The sequence below is a fragment of the Poromitra crassiceps genome (assembly GCF_964638095.1).
Source record: "Poromitra crassiceps genome assembly, chromosome: 14".
Classification (NCBI taxonomy): domain Eukaryota; kingdom Metazoa; phylum Chordata; class Actinopteri; order Beryciformes; family Melamphaidae; genus Poromitra; species Poromitra crassiceps.
This window is the reverse complement of record NC_139633.1, coordinates 21,364,592-21,375,272: the sequence shown is the minus strand read 5'-3', so window position 1 is coordinate 21,375,272 and position 10,681 is coordinate 21,364,592. Positions and strand designations below refer to the sequence as shown.

General features: G+C 44.4%; 1 protein-coding gene across 1 annotated transcript; it reads left to right on the top strand.

Moving 5' to 3' along the window:
- Positions 1-3,777: 3,777 nt before the first annotated feature.
- Positions 3,778-10,681, top strand: LOC310788878 (transcriptional repressor CTCF-like). The gene is made up of 13 exons (XM_083650455.1): positions 3,778-3,983; positions 4,690-4,960; positions 5,076-5,255; positions 5,418-5,787; positions 5,972-6,142; positions 6,457-6,590; positions 6,730-6,850; positions 6,955-7,104; positions 7,845-8,005; positions 8,114-8,296; positions 8,405-8,537; positions 8,809-8,964; positions 9,331-10,681. Exons 2-13 carry the CDS (start codon positions 4,715-4,717, stop codon positions 9,621-9,623), a joined length of 2,298 nt encoding a protein of 765 aa, XP_083506581.1. The 5' UTR covers positions 3,778-3,983; positions 4,690-4,714; the 3' UTR covers positions 9,624-10,681.

Here is a 10,681-nt window from a genome sequence, read left to right as displayed (position 1 = left end):
TGGTGAGACACGGCACGCTGTTGCCGTGGAGCTCTTTTGCCTTGGCTCTGTTGCTGAGGCACCGTTGCTAAGAGCACGAGCACAGCAGTATGTAATGCCTCCAATGGAGTGGGAGGGGCCAGGCTGGCTAGACTGACAGATTTGACAACAGAACCTCGCCTTTCCCAGCTCCCCCTCCCCTCCCCTCCCCGCCCCTCCCCTCCCCTCCCCTCCCCTCCGAGAGAATAACCATGAGCAAAAGATGGCGATAAAATAATGAGAGGCAGAGAGAAAGAGCTAAACTGACAGTGCTGTGATATTTGTACCAGCCCTGCAAATGCACTGAAGAACTGTAGGCCTGAAGCTATTGTAATGGCACTAACTGAAATGAACAAAATGTTCTTCTGATGATTATGTAACAAATTAATAATTAATCTTTTATGTGGAGCAGATGCTCGGAAATGCTGGAAGTGGTGGGTTATCTGTGTAGATTGGAGAGGAATAATGCATTTGGAGGACAGTGCACATGACATGAGTAATGGTTCTCTTATCAAATGCAAAGGGGGCCGTCTCTCGCCCCAAAGACACCGATAGCAGAGGAACACAATGGTTTGTGCCCCGGATTAACAGCTGAAAGGATTGTTGAGAAAACAGAATAAAATGATTGTATTCACAACCTATTAATCATATGAAATATAAATCTATTTCCAGTAGATGACTTTGTTGGATTCAATATTGAAAAGCGAATGAAAGTCTTCATAAGTCTGAGATAAGTTAAGATAGCATCATACTAAAAAGTGGAAAACAGCTGTTTTAAAAATACTTTTGCTCAGTTTTATGGCCTCTACCCTGAAATGACCCAGTAGTTAATAACCACGTATACTGTTGTTATTAACTACAGTATCAACTACTTAATACTGTAGTACTACAAAGAGCTCCAGTAACCTCTATTTCCTGTGGCTCAACTGAAACCTCATAAGCCAACTGGCCATGCAGGCACAAAGAGAGGAGGAGAGCAGCTCATCCAGAAGCTGTTTCCTCTCTGAGTGGTTAGTTCTCTTCCCAAAGCAACACAGCAGCCCAGCAATAGCTTTTTTCCATTTATGAGTCTGTATTAACTTTTCCATATGGAGCATTGCGACATTGGTTATTTTAGGGCTACACTGCAGGTCTATGTAATAGGCCTACATTATTACAACCTACAAGCCAATGTTATTTTAGGGTGACTGAGTCAGATAGACGTCGTTATTTCTACTCTCTGGATCTTGTTTGACAGGCTGTGAAGCTTGGGTGCATCTTCCAGGTTAGTTAGATCCCACCCCGTACTTTCAGTTGTCCACGTGTTTGTGAGAAGCCCTCTCTATTTTTGTGGATATAGCACAGACAAATAAGATGAAGTCAGTTTAACTGAATTAGGCAGAAGATGAAAGACCAGATTGAAGAGCGGATGACATTGTAATCTGAGCTAGGTTCATGAGCAGCAGCTCCTCTGATGAAAGTACAGTTGGGCCGGCAAACAGTGAGAGGGGAACAGGCACAAATACAGAAAACAAATAAAGAGTTTAATTCCATATTGAGGTACCCAAAATTGATAAATAAATGAATGTAGACTTGGCAATGTATATTGTACTTTTTAAAGAACTAACTTAAAGGATAGGTTCATTCAACAATGACAATTCAGTAATTATCTACTCACCCATGCCAGTGGAAGGTCAGGTGAAGTTTTTCAGTCCATAAAACATTTGTGGGGTTTTCCGGGGAAACAGAGTTAAAGCATTCTCCTAAAGAATAGAAGTGGATGGTGACCAACTTTTAAACATTACAAAGAAGAAGAAAAAAACATAAACTGCCTCTTTACTACTCGTCTGGCATAATCCAAGTCTCCAGAAGCCCCGAGATGCCAACTTGACTTGAAATACGTCATGTCCCATTTTCACTGCACTTTCAGCTCACAGCTAGAGTGAAGATTTCAGCTAAAAACAGGGTGTACATGACTTCTTTTCAAGTCAACTTGGCATGATCTCAGAGCTTCTGGAGACTTGGATTACACAGGACGAGCAATATGGAGGCATTTTATAGGCATTGTGGAGGACAAGTACCTGGGAGTACAGTACATTGACAATAAACTGGACTGGGCAAAGAACACTGACGCCCTCTACAAGAACGTGTAAAGCCGTCTACTTTCTGAGGAGCGTGAGGTCCTTCAACATCTGCCAGACAATGCTGAGGATGTTTTATGAGTCTGTGGTGGCCAGTGCCTTCCTGTTTGCTGTTGTGTGCTGGGGCAGCAGGCTGAAGGCAGCAGATGCCAACAGACTCAACAAACAGATCCGTGAGGCCAGTGACGTGGGGGTGGAACTGGGCTCTCTGACAACAGTTTCAGAGAGGAGAGATCCAAGCTATGTATGTGTCATCCTGGACAACGTCTCCCATCCAGTCCATGATGTGCTGGTCAAGCACTGGACCACATTCAGTGCAAGATTGATTCTACTCACATGCACCAGAAGCACAGCCTGGGTGTGTCCATCAAACTCTTCAACTCCTCTCTGAGTCTGAGTCAATAGACTGGCCCTCGGATTTATTTCACCCATCAGCAGGTTCACAACTCTCATTATATTTTATAGAAGTACACATCTTAACTGTGCAATACTGATTCAATACTGCAATACTGTATTTTGTTAAATAGTCCAATGTGCAATGACTAACCAAAATATTTGATGTGCAGTTTACTACCTACAACTTACTTGTGCACTTTACTACTACAATAATCTTGCGATGGGATCACACAAATGTGGGCCATGGGCGTAAAGTGGGCTACTTCTGGCCCCCTTGCTCGGATCACACCGTCTTCTAACTCTGCCTTCATTGTGATCTGAACTACACACCTGTAACGTTTCGTGACTGCATCTGGTAATGATTGTTTTGATGTAAAAAATGAACTACAGACTTGTTTCATTCAATCTACACATCAATTATACAATTCAAACTCCCTACGAAGGAGACAAGAAGCCGGCGATAGGCCCGCCCTACACCTACAACAGCCACATTGCCCTCTCAAGACTTTTTTTACTGCTTCATTTCACAATGCATGTCTTTCTGTAGGTTATAGTCATGAACGTAAAAAAGTCGTATTTAAAATGAGTAATTGTGATGTCAGTGATGATGTCATCAGTGATGTCACTTGATCAAATTGATGTCATCAGTGATGTGTCATCAGTGATGATGTCATCAGTGATGTCACTTGAGCAATTGTGATGTCATCAGTGATGTCACTCGAGCAATTGTTGTGATGTCATCAGTGATGTCACTCAAGCGACTGTGATGTCATCAGTGCAAGTGGGCTCTGTGGTGGTGTCAGTCCCCGAAGTCTCCACCCTAGGAATCGAGCGTGCATAGCGTGCAAGATTCCTAGTATATATCAAATTTTAAAACGTGTGCTAGTTAGTATGTAGGCTAACGACGGTTACTGGGATAAAGTAAAAAACGACTGATAGCATATTTATAGAGATAGTTTCCCATTGGTAAAATGTTGCATGATACATAGGCTACAACACTAGTAGGCTACTTATACTTCTAGGCCTACTTCTTCTGCTAGCCTAGTACTACACAACAACAACAACAACAACAACAGTTGTTCATCATCTTCATTCATCATCTCGGTTCACTCACTGGTCTGGGACACCACGCCCACGCTTAAATTCAAAACCGCGCGATCTGCTTTGCTCTCCCCCCTTTTCCCGTCGGCCCTCTGTTTGCGCATGTCCGTTCAGCACTACGGGTCGCCATTTTGTGTTAGGCCAACTCTTCTAAAGCGGGAGAGAATTAAGTAGCTCCGCGCAAGAGATAAAGACGTCCGCATCGGGACCGAGGGGGGAAACACAGACATCGAGCGTGCAGGAGAACATACCGTGAAGAACAAGGACTCTGAAGAAGTGAAAGAGTGACTTCACCCCCGCACCGGGAAACGTTTTTGTAGGAGCTGTCGGCGGCCTCTAGGTGTCACGGTAGGGCTTGCCGTCCAGGGCTGGCGGGGGGTGTTTGTCTCCCTCTATCGTTATCCAAAACGTTGAAAATAAGTCTGTAAAATACAGCTGCGTGTTTCAGTTGAACACAGTCGTGCTTTAGGTCTATATATTGTAGCATTTTTAGGCAAATGTATGTATATAATAGCAGCGTTACGGTTTTAAGTTTGTTTAGGCCTGTCGTCCATCTTCTCGTGCCCTTTGTTTCCTGTTTTCAGACTGCTCGCGCCTCCCGAGTTACCAAACTACATCCGAGTTGATAACGTTACTTTGTATCGTCTTCAGATGAATATATTGTTGTCCAGAGTATAAAGGTTGTATTGTAAAATGTTTCTATGACTTTGAAGTACATATCGCTAAATTCTGTTCGTCCGTAACATCGCAATCGTTTAGCGAATCACATGACGTTAAATTAAAAGGGAGTAAGTTACCACTCAATGTAAAGAATGATGTCATGTCGTCTTAACTACGATGACTACCACCTTAGTATCTGGGCAAGAGTTTGTGAGTTGTATAGTTTCCAGCTGTCCTCATATCCCCTCAACCTCAGAAGAATTACATTAAAACGTACAAACTTACTACACCCCCCCCCCCACCAAAACAAACAAACTTACAGAGGAAAACCATATCAGTCCCATATGCCATGATCTCTATTTGACTATTTGTATGTGTTTTCCCTATTTGGCAGAGTGTATGTTGGTTGGGCTGCTTCCATGGAGGGTGAGGTTGTTTCCATGGAGGCCGCTTCAGCTGCTGCCTTGGGTCCAGAGGTTCTGCCAGAGGACGGGGAGGCCTTGATGCAGGGGGCAGCCATGGATACACAAGGCGAGGTGTCCGCTGACATGGGGATGATGGTGATGGATGCTCTTGATCCGACTCTGCTGCAAATGAAGACTGAAGTATTGGAGGGGGGCGGCACGGTGACCGTTGGTGACGAGGGTCAAATCATAACCTTGCAGGTTGGTATGGAATATAGAATGGATTATTATGCTGGATAATTATTTATTATCCCCATTGTTGGAGGGTTGCATTTTTGCATTTGTTGAAGTTGAAATGACTTGTTCTGCGACGCAGGTGGTGAATATGGAGGAGCAGGTGGGTGGTGGACTAGGTCTTGGTCAGCTTCAGCTGGTGCAGGTACCAGTCACGGCAGGAACTGTGGAGGGACTCCAGGCCACTTTTGTTGATGCCTCCGCTAATTCCGGAATGGACCCAGTTATCTGTCACACTCTTCCCTTGCCGGAGGGCTTCCAGGTGCGAAACCACATTGAACACGTGAAACCAAATTAATTCCCTTAGTTTGTACTTATGCCATCCGAAAACAATCTACCATACTCTGTGTTAACTGTTGTGCTGCCTACTTCATGGTGTTGAAGGAAAGTCTTCTCATGAAAGATGCACCCTGTTAATCCTCAGGTGGTGAAAGTGGGTGCCAATGGAGAGGTGGAGACTATAGAGCCTCTTGGGCTCCATGCTGCTCATGAGGAGCTTGAGGGGACTCAGATGGAGGATGAAGTGGCGGTGGAGGAGGATGACGAACCTGTTGATTCCCAGCAAGTCGACCCCACCTGGACCAATGACACAGACTACCAGCCCCTTGGCACTTTCCGCAAGTCAAAGAAAGGAAAGAAGAGCCGCCTGCGCTATGCAGAGGATGATCGTGACATTGGTGCCTCGGTCTACGACTTTGAGGAGGAGCAGCAGGAGGGGCTACTCTCCGAGGTCAATGCTGAGAAGGTTGTGGGCAACATGAAGCCTCCAAAGCCCACCAAGATCAAGAAGAAAGGTTAGAATTCAAACCTGTTTCTTTGTATGTATGTATGTATATCCCCAAGTCGCATCAGATATTTCCATTATTCAAAAATGCAACAACAACAAAATAATGATCCTAAAACAGCCTTGTCATCAATGGAGTAGGTATCTGGTGCTTTCTAGGAACCCATTACTGTATCTCTGCTTTTTGTCCCCAGGTGTGAAGAAGACGTTTCAGTGTGAGCTGTGTAGCTACACGTGTCCACGGCGCTCCAACCTGGACCGGCACATGAAGAGCCACACCGATGAGAGGCCACATAAGTGTCACTTGTGTGGACGGGCCTTTAGAACAGTCACACTGCTGAGGAACCACCTCAACACGCACACAGGTACTTCAATACACGCATCTCCACCGCTGTTTCAAGAAGTGTGCTATTCAGGAAGCCACATAATGGTGGGGGAAATTATTTGGTGTCGTTTGCAATGATTTGGCTCATTTGGTGAGTTAAATTACACTTTGCTCTTTCGAAACTGCTCTGATTCCTGCTAAAAATGTTGTTAGACCAGCAATTTCTCCATTCAAGATGAAACGGAGGAGGCATTTACCACCACAAGTTAATTTTCATCCCTGTTTCAGGTGTATTCTTGGTTTTACAGCTTCCTCTTATAGGAATACAAAACCTTTTCTTTCTTTCACTCTTAGGCACACGCCCTCATAAATGCCAAGACTGCGATATGGCGTTTGTGACCAGTGGTGAGCTGGTGCGTCATCGTCGCTACAAGCATACCCATGAGAAGCCCTTCAAGTGCTCCATGTGTGACTATTGCAGCGTAGAGGCAAGTAATCACACACAGATTTTTTCTGTCTTTTCTCTTGTTTTCTATGGATGTGTGTTTATGTAGATATTACTTACCTCATGTGAATTTCCTGTCGTCTGGGATGGGCTGATATTTTGAAGGTTTCTCTGTTTTCTAGGTGAGTAAGTTGAAAAGGCACATCCGCTCTCATACAGGGGAGCGACCTTTCCAATGCAGTCTGTGCAGCTATGCCAGCAGAGACACCTACAAGCTGAAGAGACATATGAGGACACACTCGGGTAAGACGCTCGCAGCATTAAGCGGTCAGAAGATGATCCTGGTTCACAACCAGTTTGAGAGAAGTCACTCAAAAGCCTGTAATACTGTCTCCTCTCTGTCGCAGGCGAGAAGCCGTATGAGTGCTACATCTGCCATGCTCGCTTCACACAGAGCGGCACCATGAAGATGCACATTCTGCAGAAACACACAGAGAATGTGGCCAAGTTCCACTGCCCCCACTGTGATACTGTCATCGCCCGCAAGAGTGACCTCGGTGCGTTGTGTTTTTATTACTAGAGCGTTTCTAAATAGCAAAGTTGTCTCATTTTCTGACACTAGGGAAGTTAAATGATAACCGTATTTGATGTTGGTTCCTTTTTTACTTAATAACCGGGTTATGGAGAAATCACATTACTTTGAACCATGTAAACATTGTAATTGAAATATTGCCATAAGCTGATTAGTCCCAGTACCTTGGAGTATTGGTGTGTGTATGTAAATGTACTCACTGTAGTTCTACTCAACTACTCAACAGGGATTTGGATGAATGTGTATGTATATCGAAGCGAAACTGCCATGAACCAAAATTAACTGGCTCCACTTTTTTTCTGATCCATATACAACTGGTTCAAACAGTCAAATGTAGTACCTGTCAGGTTCCTACAGAAGTATGGAAATTGATTTTTAAAATGTTTAGTGTTTTCCAGGTCTGGAAAAGTATGGAAAAAGGAAAAGAGTATGGAAAAATATTTGTTTCCAGACTATTGTCTATTGTGACTATCTGACTATTCATTTTTCTAAATGATAAATTTCAGAATTTAGAAAAAAAAAATGTATACAAGGGAGTGTTTTATCATGGCATCAGAATGTAAACATACATGTTAACGGTTGGATTTTAAAAGATAATAAACATCTAGCTCCCAACAACTCCCTCTCAACAGGTCTTGTAAGAGGGAGTTGGGTTGGCCCACTTCAAGTTCTTATATCTATACTGACTGACTCTTTCTGTCCTAGGTGTGCACTTGCGGAAGCAACACTCATTCATTGAGACAGGCAAGAAATGTCGTTATTGTGATGCTGTGTTCCATGAACGGTACGCTCTCATCCAACACCAGAAGAGTCACAAGAATGAGAAGCGTTTCAAGTGCGAACACTGCGACTACTGTTGCAGACAGGTATGTGTCGTGTGGAGTATGGATCGGCTGTTGCAGAGGTTTCCGTATCACACCTGGATTTCTCTTTTTGTTTATCTCACGCTAAATTGCTGTCCTCTGACCTCGTAGGAGCGTCACATGACGATGCACAAGCGAACACACACAGGGGAGAAGCCGTTTGGCTGCAGCCAGTGTGACAAAACGTTCAGGCAGAAGCAGCTGCTGGACATGCACTTCAAGCGGTACCATGATCCCAACTTTATCCCCACTGCCTTCGTCTGCAACAAGTGCGGCAAGACGTTCACTCGCAGGGTAGGCCCGCGCGCCGCGATGTCACATAATGTACCCTCCACGACTATCCTTCAGGATAGTTGATGTCACAGGGTTGTGATGGTCATTCGTGTTTTTTCTGCCCTTCAGAACACAATGCTTCGTCATACTGACAATTGCACGGGCGAGGATACCGGTGATGAGAATGGAACCCCGCCCAAAAAGGGCCGCCGTGGCAGGAAGAAGAAGATGCGTTCCAGAAAGGATGATGATGACGACTCGGGTACAAGCACACTACTATTTTCATAAATCACGGGTGTGTGTGTGATTCACTGTCTAGAGGAGTGAGCTGTTTAGTAAACAAGCCGAATGAAGTGGCCACTGAGTGTGACGCTTTCATATTGCTGTGCTTTGCGTCCTTTTGTGGTGGTAGTAGCTTTTGGAAAGACTCGTTAAGTTTGTTCATTATGTTCCAGTTTTAGGTCTTTGTCTTTCCAGCCTAAGAATGAATGAAGGATAATATCACCTAACTTTCCTTCCTCTCTCTCATGTAGAGGATGATGAACTGGACGAGATAATGGAAGAGGATGAGGACCTACCTGAGCTTGAGGTTGAACAGGATCCACCAGTCGTGCCGATCCCGGCCCCCATCGAGCCGCCAGCCAAGAGGAAACGTGGACGGCCGCCTAAGATCAAACCAGTCCCAGACAGTAAGTGTCAGACTTCAGACACTCTTAACTGTTTACTGAAGGTCTATCAGCATTTGATGTTTTTAGTTTCTACAAAAAGTTTCTCCTGAAATTTTAAAATAATATTCCTTTAAAGTAGAGGTTTTCAAAGTCTGAGACTGTGGGCCTCCCCCAGACAAAGCTTGGAAAAAGGTGCCCCCTCTCTCAATTCCTGGATGCCTATTGGACCATGCTTATATTATTTGATCCCATATACACTCAACAATTGAGACAAGATGGCCTGATATTGCTATTTGACATACTTCAGACTCAACCAAATACATAGGTCTGTTTAGGATAGGATTCTATGTGATCTCATTTTGATAACTAACCTGAAACTCTTCATAGTGGCTGCTACTACTATCATCCGTGTGGAGGACGAGGCCACCGGACAGGTGGATAACATCATTGTGAAGAAAGAGATTGAAGCTGAGCCAGAAGAGCTGGAGGTGGAGGAGGAGGAGGAAGAGGAGGGCGGCAATGAGGAGACCCCTGCAGAGGCTACCGGGGGGGAAGCGGAAGGGGCCGCTCAGACAGAGGAGGCCTTGGTCCAGGTGGTCCAGGTAGGAGAGCCGGCACAGGAGGCCCCGCCCAACGGAGACCTGACCCCGGAGATGATCCTCAGCATGATGGATCGGTGATGGGAGGGTCGACTCTGTAAACACACACAGACCCTTGAACACACCTTTGTTTAATTCTCTGTATTTAGGCTCACAAACACACATGCATCCTGCACAGAATTGAACATCCCTGTTGTAAGTTAAGATTTACTTTTAATCGTGTTGCTGATGAAGACTTGGCTAAGTCAAAGATTTTTAACAAGGATTTACCAACCAGAAAAATACATCATGTCTCAGAGTTTGGAGTGGCTATGATGAACAGTGTCATTAGTTGTCGTCCCCCCCCCCCCCCCTCCTAGAAAATTAATTTTCACAAATCTTGCCTGGGGAGGGTTGTATGCTGATGAGGAGAGCACACAGGGAAGCCAGCGATAACTTGATTACAATTTATTTTTCATTTATTTCACTGAAGAGCTCTAGATGCCTCTCAGTGGACAGGGAGCACTGCTCTCCTATACAGTTGACAAAAGGCCATATTTTTAGGGGGGTTGACCTTTCGTGTTGCCCCGTTGAATTGTATTGGAGAGCTGTGTGCCTTTCACCAGAAGCAGTCTGCAATGCATGATGGCAAAAAGATGAGGCTCAGGTTGAAAAAGACCAGAATTAACCTGATCAATGTCACAAAATTACTAGCCACAGCAGAAACAAGATAATTGCAACATTCAGGGGGCTAATGATAAGACCGTTCAATATATCCACTTCAATGGTGGTTTAAAAAAAATTAAATGTGAGATTATTTTTTGGTTTCTTTTACTGTGGATGGTGTATCCTAGATATCAGCCTTTTCTAGTTTTAAGAGCTTTTGCGCCGCTTATATTATGCTCCTTTCTTGCCGATGTACACCCTTGATTCTGCATATGATGTGCTAGCATCATGTCATTGATAGGTGCAAGGAAAGAATGTTTAGCTCCCTCGTGTCACCATTCCACATGGAGTTGATGATTTAGTTTTTTTTGTCAGTCTTTTTTGTACCGCTGACAGTGAAATGCTAGCAGCTTGAATGACGACTTACTGGATGGCAGATGAGAACAGATGTATGACTGTACAACCAATAAAAATAAAGTCGCATTGAAGTTTTA

Coding starts and splice junctions, on each gene's coding strand:
- LOC310788878 (XM_083650455.1), top strand. CDS start 4,715: ATGGAGGGTGAGGTTGTTTCCATGGAGGCCGCTTCAGCTGCTGCCTTG. Junction 6,591..6,729: donor GTGACTATTGCAGCGTAGAG/GCAAGTAATCAC, acceptor TCTGTTTTCTAG/GTGAGTAAGTTGAAAAGGCA. Junction 8,538..8,808: donor GGATGATGATGACGACTCGG/GTACAAGCACAC, acceptor TCTCTCATGTAG/AGGATGATGAACTGGACGAG.